Source organism: Oryzias melastigma, linkage group LG3 (assembly GCF_002922805.2).
Source record: "Oryzias melastigma strain HK-1 linkage group LG3, ASM292280v2, whole genome shotgun sequence".
Taxonomy (NCBI): domain Eukaryota; kingdom Metazoa; phylum Chordata; class Actinopteri; order Beloniformes; family Adrianichthyidae; genus Oryzias; species Oryzias melastigma.
The window spans coordinates 15,637,260-15,650,456 of record NC_050514.1 but is presented as its reverse complement, the minus strand read 5'-3'; the positions used below and the strand labels follow the sequence as shown (position 1 = coordinate 15,650,456).

Genomic DNA, 13,197 nt, shown 5'->3' with positions numbered 1-13,197 from the left:
CTTTTCTGACCAAAACAGTCAAGAAATCATGACCTCTGGTCAAACATCATTTGTGCGCCCAATTCTTGTATAGACACATTCAACAGCATGTAAGAATAGAGAGAAACAGCAAACGGCATCTGTGTTTAAATGTCAAAACTATATTTGGCTAATCAATATGACAAGAGAGATGATTTGCTGTATGGCGAGCGAGCAGAGGGGAGCAAAGGCGAGGTGGGGGTGGGGGTTTAGCTGGCAGACAAAGGAAGCTATGAGGAGATGCGGGGACGGAGCTCCAGCGTTTACCAAAACAGGAGGCCATGAAAGGGGTGGGGACAGTCAGCCCGCTGTGTGATGGAGAGTCGACGAGATGCATGCACGCCACAAACCAGCTCTATCATGTAAAAATAACAAGACCCCCCACCCCCCACTCATGCATCACTCCTATTACCCTCCTTTGTTTTGTTTTTGTTTTTTTTGAAAGCTGCAACTTTATTTCCTGTCTGCTTAATCTTTTTTGGAAATTAAAGTCGCACAAATGAGAAGCCATTAAACAAAAACGGCCCCCTGCTCCTCCTTTCCATTTAAATCACATGAAAATTGTAGCAGGAAGATAACTCCCCAGAGTCAAATAGGTTAGATATCAAGAGAAATCTACGACATAAACACCATCTATAGCCCAGTGGCCACAGTTTTAGGTCGTTAACATTTCATCACCAACCACACTCGCCTTAATTAGCCTTTTCTAATCCCTAAAATGTCAACTGTTTTTATGAACATATAAAGGAAGGAAAAGAAAGAAAAATCACAGCAAAGCTTCCACTCATTCCAATTAATTTCTGCCAAACAAACAGAAATAAAGCAAGTCACAGATTGATCCTAAAAGCTATTTTGTAACAGGGAGCTTTTGTGGTGTGTTGCCTGGTGACGCCTGCGTCCGGTGGGGGAGGGGCCAGGTCCACTAGCCGGGCTTGTCATTCATCCAAATGATGAAAAGCTTCCTGAACCTAAGCTAATGAGGAGGTGAACGTAGAAAGAAGAGGGAGACGCGCAAAGAGCGAAACCAACAACTCCACAGATATCATTTGAGGAGAGAAGTGTTTGCAACGCCGACCGGCGATTTAAAAGGACAGCGGGGAGTCCGTCCCACAGCTGTCCCCACGCGAGCTCGCAACAAAAGCTCGTCAAGCAAAGGAAAAGTGCAATTTATGGTGGGGTGTTGGTGTAAAGAGAGGGATACGGGCTTTATCTAATCGAAAGGCGGTCGCAAAACACATGGGATCACAGTGGAACATGTCACAGCAACAGAGGAAGACTTTAAAAGAGATCACCAACACTAACAAACATTAGGAACACAAGAAAACCACCAACAAACATTCTAAAAAGAGATTTACTTCTTCATTTTACCCAAAATATGAATGTGAAAGACAAGATGGGATTTAAAAAAAAAAAAGTGTAAAATACAATATGCAGAATTCATATGTAGAAAGCATTTTAAGGTGTATTCAGACTGGAAATGTCTTTTGGTACAGACTAAGTCTGCTTTATTTGGTCTGGATCGACTCCTCAATCTTGTGTTTGGTCTGTATTATTCAGCTGGTCATTTCTGTAATTCCTGTACACAAAACCACATGACTAAGCATGTCTTCAATCATTGGCCAGGCAGGACAAAGCAACAAGAGAAATGATAATTGAAGTCCTAAGCTTTGTGATCCTTGTCAGGGTAGTTCAACAATTCCAACTTTAACATTTCGTTAATTCATTTTGATTGTCTTTATCAAGGTCAGGTTCAACACTTAACCGCTTCTTTGGTACGGTGGAGTTACAGTACGCTGAAAGACAGGATGTAACAGCTAAGAAAGTACAACACTGAGTGTTTATGACAGAGATTGTTGGAAAAACAGTGTAAAAATCAATGCCACGTTAAAAGTTGTTTTTATGAGCCTGCAATCATCTCACCACATTTCAATGAGTTGCTGTGTCTCATTGTTGCTTTACATTTGTCCACACCTCATAACTTGCTTCATTCCTACTCTGCTTACATCCTGTAATACCCGGCTACGGTGGCTGTTTTGGTCCAGTTGTTCCACTGTTGTTCGAGCTTGGAGCTTATTGAAACTGAGAAAACTCAGAGCTAACCAGAAATCTGCCCGATAAGAAATGGACCGAGATCATCTCGTATGATAGGTCTGAGAACGGTTTCTGGCCCTGGACCAGGGTCCACTTAGGTGTATTTTAGATTATCGAGGGAAACTAACTGGTACACACACCCTCAAAAAACCTAATAAGAAATAATTGATGCTTCTAGATCAATCTGGGGGATTCATAAAGTTAAAGCAAGAATATAACGCAGGCAAATGTAAACATGAGGTTAAACTGCTGGGTCTGCATTGACATTTGCGTAGGAAGAGTAAAAAGAAAGTCATTGTGATTAGTAGTCCTTGGGCAGTTTTTTTAAACATATTTTTGTGGCATCGGGGGCATTTTAAGTACAAATACAAACAAACAAAAAGACAAGTTTTGCATCTATCATTGCAAAAAATGTATTTAGTTTGAAAGGAAGTTAACACAAACTGTAAAAAGTTCAAGTCAGCCATAGAAGCCAGCGTTCTAAAGTGAGAATGTGAGTTACAATGGTCCTCTAGAGATTGCAATCGGTGCAAATTGAAGGAAAAGCTGTAAATGCAGAGTAAAAAGGACAAAATATTATCACGGTTCACCACAGGTTGAAGTACAGTTGGTTTTTATTTACCAGCTTTTCGCTTGATTTGCACTGAATGAATAAATGTTTCAATGACATAGAGAGGACCAACTCTTTATGCTTCAACACAGAGCTGAAATGTTCAACGACAGACTGAATTCACAGAAAATCACATACAAAGATTAAACTATGAAGCACAATTTGACATTAAATGGTGTGTCCTTGGAGAATGTGTTATTATTTTGAGCACAGAAGATAATTTTACAAGCAAAACCCTGAGTTTCAGCTACTGGCAGAGTCCATTCATCTGATCTTCTAAGCCCTTTTGAGAAAATATGTACATTTCTATACTTTTTCAAACAATAAATTCAACACCTTCCGGTAATTCTGTTGTTAAAACACTTCACTTTGTGCACTAATAGCAATTCAAAGTTTATGCAGAGGTGGGATTCTAAGGAATAAAATATTATCACAGTTATTTCTATGGAATTCAATGAGGTGGTTATTGAAAACTCCTCGTTCTAACACTTTATACGCAAAACAATGTCAAACTAATTCTGTGAAATTAGCAACTAGGGGCACCACACTGCTGACTTTTCACTGATGCAGAAGTGAAAAAAGGAGTGCTACAATGGAAGATTTAAACTAACCTTTGAAAAGAAAAACTCTTCAGGGAGGCCTTGAAAGGTTGCGTGTGCTTGACAGGGCCAGCCACTGAGCTGAGTGACTTTTCCCTGCGGTCAGTCAGACATCCATGCTAACCTCCATACCCCACTGAGTGGAAAAGTTGTATTGGCCACAACAGCACAGCAGTGTCCTGTCTACTCATAGCCCTGGAATCAAAAGACTTCTGTGAGTCTTTGTCCATCTCCATCTTGCAGAATATAGTCTTAACTCAGCACAGTGTGGAACTGTACATTATTACTGAGGCCGCTGAGGGAGAGCACTTCCCTGATGCCTTTGATTTCAAGCAAGATGAGAAATGCAGTGACACAAAGGCCAAGTGAGGAGGATGAAGTGTCAGATTGTCGTAGTATGATGTGATAGAAATCCACTATAGACGAGCCATGGCAACAATGCAGGGATCTTGATGAACTAGAAAGTCCTCTAATAAACCTTATGGGAGTCAAGCAGCAGAAATGCATCTTAAAGCTTCTAGCAGAGAGCGGGTTGCTAAGTTCCTCCCATTTTTTTTCCCACTCTACAAAGCAGCTGGGATGCTCTCAGCATGACTGCTTGTTAATGCTGCATTCAAAGGCTTGGATTGTGGTTATCAATGGGGATGTCCAACAAAAAGTTCATTAAAAAAATGACACTGAAAAATGCATGTTACTACAGAGCCATGTGACAGACTTAGCATGTTTACATATGCAAAAGCAGGTGAAAAGCAGTCATTTAAAGTCCTACTCTAAAAATCTTTTGATATTTCTCAAAAGTGTTCCCAGAAGTCTTTTGATTTGGGCGATTGTAGCCCCCCCCCCAAAAAAAACTGTCATTTTCTCTGACATGTTTCCTGCAGTTCGTTTGAGTTGTGGAACTGTTGGCGAAGAGTAAGTCCGCCCCCATTTCCCATCAATCATCTGTTTATTCGCTCTCCTGTTAGCTTAAAGCACCCCACAACCCCAAGCTAACATTAATAGCGCAAAAAAGTGGTTAGCAATATTGGAGTTATCCAGCTGTACAGTTGTGGGCCAGATGTCAGCTCAGACGAGGAAGACAAAGACGTTCATGGATCCATTTGTCTGCAAGTGGATGCATTAGTGGTGCAATCAGGGAGCCGATTATAAGTTATATGTCACACTAACAAGCTTTTTCCAATAGTTTTGCTTTTGTGTGTGTGTGTGTGCCCTCCTGATTTATTACAATACTCAGAAATGCAATTTTAAGCTTAATTTTCTTTCTATATGTCCTCTATCATGAGTAAAACGCAACAAGAACATGCTAAAAATATCATTTTCAATGGAGTTGGTCTTTAAGGTGACGCTTGACTATTTTCTTATGAGATTGTCATGCTTAAATAAATGTATGTTGGGAGTAAAAATAATAAGATTTAAAAAATGGATTGAAAGAGCTTAGTATGTTTCTGCCTAGGTTGTTCAGCTGCAGAAAGAACTCATCTGAACTTTGGCTTCAAAAAAAGATTTCAATTCACTTGTAATATTGTTTTGATGCTAAAAAACTCGTTAGCTGACTTTAAAGTATCTGGTAAATCAAAGAAAACAAATGCAACCACAGTGCATTATGGGTATGTGGAAAAATAATTGTCCAAAGTACAAATATTTTTGGCACACATGACAAAAATATTGTAAAATGTCTATTCAATAAACATGCTAATGAATTAAGAGTGCATATATAGACAAGTCTTTGTTTTTCTTTGTGCTTTTCATTTCCTCTTAGTCTGTCTTTCCCTTGGCTCCAAAGAACCTTCTGTTGTAACATTTCAGGAGGTTGGTTCTGCTCTGCGTGAAAGCAAACCAAACAGAGGTGAGAATGCATTACCTGCCTATTTAAACTGAGTCACATCACTGAGTGTGAAAGCACCCTCTGTTTGTGTCATAATTACACAACCAGGCCAAGACAGACCGCTCTGTTGGAATCCTTACACCGTAATGTTGGAACATCAAGAACTCTAAAAGAACATCAGCTTTTCTGGGAAACTCATTTAAATCTGATCCAAACCAGTTATTTTGTCTTTTTTTTTTTTTAAAGCTGGTTGAACAGACAAATGAAGGAAACTGGAGACAAAAGAATAATTCTAAAATCAGAGAAATCAACATCTCCTGTTTTTTAAATCATACATTTAATTTAAAAAAAACAATAATTTTAGGAAAGTATTCTGCTTAAATATTTATAACAAAAATTGAGCTGACAACAATTAATTCAGTAATGTAACAACTAAGCAGTAAGCCTTGATTCCAGGATGATCCCTTTTCTAAAGTTTAACAAAATTAAGTGAAAAACGACAAAGCTGGATATTTGCGAAAGTGTTTCAGTTCCAAAGTCGGCATAAGATACAGATGATGTGGTCACATGACCTTATCCTTTCTGCTTAAACCTGCTCTTTTAGCTGTGGGTTGTCATTGTCTTGGCCAGACACTCCAAAAGACTTCCAGAAGACAAACAAATGAACCAGACGTTTGGTACACGGCCATAAGGTACACCTGTCAATCACACCCAAGAGGAGCGGGCGCAAAACTGCTCCTATAGAAACTGATGAGTCACATGACCACACGTTTCATCCATCTGTGTTTACAGTCAGTGCTCACAGTTGCTCTTATGTTGCTTTTTTTCTTTCCAGTCAAGTATTTGATCGTGTCCTTGCAGAGCAAAAAATATATTTTCATTTTAGCTGTCATTATTTAATTATTATAAGCCTTTTTTTTTTAATGAACTTTTAATTAATAAATGCTTTCTGACTCAGAAAAAGACAAAAAACAAGTTGAATGACTTACTGGCTGCTTGAATTCGAGCCTTCCGGCTCACCACCCGCCCAAAAGAATTCTGGGCCATGCACTCGTAGTCGCCCTCATCGGTGGAGCCATCAGACTTGGTCTTCTGGAAGTGGGCAATCAGGAGCGAGCCGTTGATGAAGGTGGTGTGATGCTGATCCTGAGGTATGAGCAGGCCGTTGTGCCTCCATTGCGTGGTGATGGGTGGGATTCCATCCACCTGGCAGTGGAGCATGAGAGGCTGCTGCTGCACAGCGATGACGTCACTGGGCTCCAACGTGAAGGACAGCTCCGCTTCGCACACCACACCTGAGGGAGACACACTCGGTCAGCATATTCTCCAAAATAAGAGTCTTTAGCTTGAAATAAATGTAGTCCTAGGGTCTCCCTACACGAGTGGGTCTTTGTAGAATGAATATGTTTTTTTTTTTTTTTTTTTCTGCAAGATCTGATCATGTGTGAGTAAAATTTCCCAAACTCATGCAGGAGCCAAATCTAATTATAGGAAATCCACCCCGCAATCTAGTGTAGGATAACTTAAAAGTAGAGGTTTTCTTTGTTCTTGATTGTTTTTTTGCTCATGAAATATTTATCTGTACCATTAACTGCACAACACAAAAGTAACTACCTCTGCATCAACTCCTTCTCTCATTTATTTTCAGCCCCTTGTAGCCTATCCAAGGTCACTCTAACCTGCAGCTTTAGCAGGAGATGATCATTTTCATATAATTCACTGCAACAAGAAAGAAGAAAGCTGTTTACGTGCTGATAGCTTCTCACTGGGGCCTGCACCTCATAAATAAATCGCCTTGACTGAGCTACCTTCAGGCTACCATCACCAGGGAATTAATGGTCTTTATACCAGGTGCATTTAGAGCAAGTGTTCCATTGTGCTGTGACATATGTTTGGACTGTTAACCGATGGCTACAACTCTGACATTATGAACACAATTTTCTTCATTTTTTTTTTTTTCGCCATTCTTTGGGAGAAAATGTTCTTGCTCAAAACTCCCAGAGGGACAGATTTGTTTGTGCTGGTGCTTCCAGAACACACAGATGTGGCAAGACTTTTCTAGTAGTTGTTGTTTCTGATGGTGAACAGGGCAGAGATGGGGACTCGGGCTTGAGACTTGGACTTGTGTTTCACTTAAATGTTGCATGATCACTGCACAGGGGTGGAGCTGTACAGGTGTTGCGAGTTTTTGGGTTGTCCGGGTCCATAGAGGGTCATGGAGAGGAGTATCTTAAAACTCAAGCCACCATCTTACAGGACGTCATAAAAATGGAACGGACAATTGTTGTGCCTGTGATAATATTATTTTGTCTAAGTTACACACAATAATGATAGACGTGGAATGCTGTTTACAGTGTCCTCATGCTACATTTGAATTGTTAGTAGGGTGCGAGAACTGACTCCTGACCCCCCACAAATGCTGCACCTATAGGATGTCCACACAATCTAAGGTCTGACGCAATTTTGTGCATAACTTTGTGTACTTGCAATTGTGTATTCACATGTACAAAATTAAAAAAAATACAGCTTACAAACTATAACAGCTTGAAACTATACTCACAAATCTTTAAAAAGTACGCACACATAATCTGTTACGCACACACAAAACTGCATTTACACACAAATCTGATGGGACATTCGCTTCACGTCTCCAAGATTCATGTGTAAGTGATGCGTTTAAATGCTGCTAGAATGCTGGGTCATCAGAGTTTTCTTATCAGTCGTTTTGATGAATATCTAGTGAAAACTTGATGCATGAACATGTTCTCTATACGGGTTTTCGGAACCATCTACCACCTTGATATTTCATGTGAGCCACCATCCCAACAAGTTGTGACTAAAGCTTTAAGATTTGACTTAAAACTTGATGACTTTGTGAACAAAGCTCATTTTCTTATTCTTAGTGTTCCAGCAAATCTCTGTCAGATTTAAAAAAACAAAAGACATAAAAGATCTCTTTTAAAAAAAACGATGGCATTGAGAACACAGAACAACCTCCTGCTTGTTTTTGTTGACTTGAGAGTTGATTTGAATTTGTCACCAGACTTGGATTTTGACTTGAACTTAACTCTGAAGACCTCACACTTGACTTGGACTTGGAAAAGGGGATTTGTGGGCATCTACGGAAGAGGGTGGGGAGGTGGACACTAAATAGAGGATGCAAAGGTCTTGATCTGACTTAGTTTTATGAACGAGAAGCTGAGTGAACAGTCTCATGTTTCAGCTGCTGATAATAAGCACTACCAGCCTCTGCCCCGGGCCCTGGAATCTGGTGGGATGGGCCGGAGGAGGGTAACAGAAAAGGGGGGGGCAAAGAACAAGGGTCAACGCAGAGAACCTCCAGCTTCATCCCTCAAATTCCAGAGAAAAATTAGTTACAGGAGCAACCAAGGTTTGTAGCTGGCACCCTTTTCCACATATGGTGAACGATGCAAGAGAACTCATCCTCTGATTTCCCATATGTGTGCCCGTCTCCCTCTTTTTCCCCCTCAGTGGGCATTTAAGTGAAATGGCCATGAGGCCAAAGAGGCATCGGCGCTGCCACTTGTGAAAAACAAGGGGGAGGCGTTGGGGAAATATTTAACCCTTAGCTGGCAGATGGTGAACCCTCAGGCCGAGCTGCTACTCTGCAAAACGACGCTGGGCACGGAGCGCCAGCTCCTCTGATCCAGCAAAGGTCACGTTTGCAGTCCAGCAGCAGGTGGGAGACAAGTTTCTACACTTGTGGATCAGTTTTATCCAATCTCTCCAGGAGAATTTCATACCCAAATGCTCACAGAAAGAAATACATATTTCAAAAAATGAAACACTTCCTTGAAACAAGATTGAAAGATTGTCACTTTTGAAGATAATAAATGACATTGTTAGGTGGTTAATTTGCCAGAATGTCTTTTATTATGAAGGGATTAAACCATTTCAGCTGCTTTGAGCTGAAGTAATTAGACATTTTTTTCATTAGTGAGACTCTTTGAGATTGTTGAGCTTTAGTTTTTCCGGTGAATAAAGAATGCTGCCTTCTGACAAACACAAAAAGTGACTCCGGGCGGGTAGAAGGTCACAAACAATGCCATGAGAAATGTCAGAGAAAATAATTCTGAGCACAACACTTCATTATGAGGCAGATCCAATACGATGAGGGAGATACGAAGACAATAAAAAGGTTAGAGTCATCTGTCAAAGCTGAGTATTTTTCAGCACCGAAACAGGATTTGTAGTGCAGGAAACAGCAGGATTTCAGTCCCATCCAAAACGCCCCGATGTTCTCACCAGAATATGGGATTACACCGGGGACAGGAGTCAGCGAGGTGTGGCTCACGCTGATTTCTACTCATTTTGACAGATAAGTGAGGTAAGCTGGCACAGGGGGCAAAAACAAACAGAGGATAATAAAGCAGCCACTCGGAGGCACATGTGTTCAGCAGGCGGGAGCAGCACTGACAGAGTTCAAGCAGCTCCGCAGGCTTCTTCCAGGCTGCAGAGTGAAGATACAACGGGTTACTGACACCACATCATATCGCGTCATGACCCTGTAATAACACCGCTAGGAAATGACTTACACGGAGCGAACAAAATGCTCGTTTTAACCCATTTAAGACCACTAATACTCAAATTTTCCTTCATGTCCATTTATAAGAATCGGATATTGTTTAGAAATATACTCCTGCTGAGAGCACACACAAGCTACATTGAATTATAGAGGTATAGTTTAAGGAAAAATATGGATTTTAGTCTATGATTTCATCTATTGTGCTTACTCACTATAGCTCCCTATAAAAGCAAAAGCAATCATTCCATACCTCCTGGATAGAAGATACTTTCTGACAAAAAATGATTGCAATCATAAATAATTATTAACACAATACACTACTTGAATTTTAATCCATCTTTCAATAATAGAAATCTTCACTTTGAAGGAGTTATTTGACTCACTTTTTGGGCTAAAAAAGCTGAATCGATCAAATTTCCTCTAATAATTTGTTATTTAAAGACTCACTTACTTGACCGACTTACTTAACCCTTTAAGCTCCAGTATTTAAGTTGATTTACTATAACTTTTCAAATGTTAGCGCCATCAATGTCATTCCAGTAGATTCTGAAGGAGAAAAGCGGCGGGAAAAGTTGAAGATTTTGTGTTTAAGCATCGACTGCAACACCTTAGGTGTTAAAGGGTTAAATACATCCAATTTTTTATGGTTAATTGTCGAATTTAAGCATCTTGTGGCTTATTTAAAACGTAGGCTTTGAGTAGGATTCATAACTAGTGTGTTGTTGTAAAGAAGAAGATGTGATTGGACTCTTTCAGGTCATCTTAAGTTTAATATCAGAAAATGGGGTTCATACTTTCTATGAAAATCATGTTTTTGGTGTTTTTAAAATGTTCTTCCAGCAATTTTCCTCATAATAGAGGATTTAAATGAAGAAAACTAAGTAAACGTTGCATTTCTGAGTATTTTTTTTATTTAAATTGTTGTGAATCAGCAGTTGGAAAAATCTTTTAAAGATGTGACGTATAAGTTACTATGGCGAGTCACAAGCTCCCTGATCCACATCCACTTGTAGATCTGCATGTACGCCTTTGTTTTTGTCATCCGAGTTGGCATCTGGCTCTAAACTGTAAAGCTGGATAGTTCCAATATTGCTCATCCTTTTTGATAGACCGCTCATGTTAGATTGGAGTTGTGAGAGGTCGTAAGCTATAGCAGGGGAGAATGTAAACAGATGAATAATGGGAAATGAGGGCGGACTTACTACTCACAAACAACTCAAAGGTGAATTTCTAATGAACTCCTGCCGCTCTGCAGGAGCTATGTCTAAGAAAATGACACAGTTTCTCAAATTTTCCCTAAAATAACAATTATAAAAAGGATCAAAAAGAGATGAGAGTGGGACTTTAAAGATTATTAATCAAATCTTAATTGATGTTCTGCTCATGTGTTGGTTGTGACAGTAGAAGTTCCGAAACATTAAGAAAAACATCATAAATATGGAGCACGAGGATTCTGAGGAGAACACTAGTTGAGTTGGAGTGAAAGTAGGGCAGCTGTTGCGCTGCTTTCTTCCCGCTGCCATTTAAGCAGAGCAGACTTTTAACACACAGGATGTGTTGGTGTTACAGTGATGATCCTTATTGCAGCTTTGCATTGATTGTAAAGGAGTTTGCAGACAGTTTAATAAGGATGGAGTTGTGCGGCTTTGACCTCTGACTTTCTGCAGCGTGATCAGACAGGTGGATGAGTCAATTCAAAGACACTGTTAAACTGAAATGTCTCCACATGAATTCCACTGTGTGTTTTCCTGCAGTTTTAATTAAAGCCTTTTTGTTTGTTCCAAGCAGATGTGATGCAGATATTCATTCTTTCACTCCTATCAACACGGCTTAAAAAGACATAAAAGTGCTTTTATCTGAACCTAATCTGCTCCCTGAGGAAGACGAGCACTTAAAAAGCCTTCATTTCTCCAGTGCGATGGGTTGATTGGAAGTGCATCCATCACACAGCTGAGTGTGTGTTTGTGACGGTTTTGTTCCCAGTCCTCTGAGCGTGCGTGTTATGAACCATGAGCCTTTATATGATTCCAGCGGGGCCTTTGTGGGTCCCTGTGTGGTGCGCTTTGCAAATACTCAATGCTCTCTCCAGCCTTTGAATCGAGGGGCCCCCACATAGAGAGGGAAAGTGACTGTCATAGGGAACAAAGGGATGCAGAGGAAAATTTGAAAAGGAGGAGAGAGACAGCCTTGACATTTAATCTGTACAAATATTCTCCCCAGCAGGCAATAACCACAGTCTTTTAATCTATTCTCAGAGCAATAACCACGTCATTTCAGCCAGCCACAGGGTGGTGCGTTCTAATGACTGACCAGTCAATAAATCCATCTACTTTGGAAGTCCTCTGATATAAAATTAAACTCTACTTAGGAGAGGGAATTTTAAGTTTCACTGTTTTTTTCTTGCACATTCTATGAGATGCACTCCTAACATCCCATCTAAACAAATGTGCAAACTAAGTACTGACTCAGCTGCATGTGGAGCTATTCCTTAACCTGATTTAGGCTCCAAACATCAAAACAAACACAAACAGAGACTTCTGATTTGAGGTTTTGTTGTTCCTTGGGTGCATTTGCTTCATTTCTTTGCACACGTGTGACATTAGTGTGCAGAGAGCACCAAATCCCGCATGCAAAGCGCCATCCGTGCGTCCACACACTGGCATTTTGCAGCCGGAGGAGAGCGGCCAAGTTCACGGCGCGCTGCCATCCTCGCGCATGCAGCACGCGGGGCTGACAGGCGGCCGATCCCCGCAACGACGGAGGCACTTACCGATGAAAGCGTTCAGGAGAACTCCCAGAAAGCACGGAACATGGCGCAGCCGCCGCCGTGTGGGTGCCATTTAAACCCCCTCCCCTTCCAAAAAATAAAGACTCCAGCACAGAACAACGTGGTGGGAGACAAACGGCGGATCTTTCAAAAATAATGCACTGAGCAGAAGAACAAAAAAATGGAATATCCAGCTTCAGCTACGACATGTTCCGACATCCAGAGCTACAAACTAGTGATTCGAAGGAGATCTCGCCATTTTTGTGTATCCATCTATGAGGAGTCTGTCAGCATCCCAGCCTCTCTATCCTCCTCACACACACTGCTGTAGGCTATCCTAAAGACTGCCTCTGTGGAGGTTCAGTGTTCTCTGCCTCTTTCTCTACACACACATGCGCACACCGCCTCTCACGCGCGCGCGCGCACACTGGATCTCCTTTTGGAACAAAAGAGTCGACTCCTGACTGTTTTTGCTCTCTACGCCGGGATTAAAAACGTCTTCATATCTCGGTTTGAGTGAAACATTTAGCCCGTTGGAAGCAGCTGATATAATGATGCTCATCATACAAATTAAAATCAACCCTTTTCTATTTTTTTGTTCTAATATTTTAGGGTGACATCATTAATCACAGCTGGAAAGATGATTCTGACCCATCAATTGGAACATACCAATATTGCCCCCCACCCAGGAAAAAAAGAATGTGTTTGCTTCTTTCCCCCCAAAAAAACAATAAATAGGCT

At 40.7% G+C, this 13,197-nt stretch overlaps 1 protein-coding gene across 1 annotated transcript in view; it reads right to left on the bottom strand.

Moving 5' to 3' along the window:
• The window catches only part of igdcc3 (immunoglobulin superfamily, DCC subclass, member 3), a 75,629-nt gene extending 62,634 nt beyond the window's left edge, over positions 1-12,995 (bottom strand). The window contains exons 1-2 of the mRNA XM_024296377.2: positions 12,460-12,995; positions 6,133-6,438 (exon numbers count right to left, since the gene is read on the bottom strand). Of these exons, the coding sequence (XP_024152145.1) occupies positions 6,133-6,438; positions 12,460-12,529 (376 nt within the window). The 5' untranslated portion in view covers positions 12,530-12,995. The remainder of the gene's footprint in view (positions 1-6,132; positions 6,439-12,459) is intronic.
• Positions 12,996-13,197: the final 202 nt, after the last annotated feature.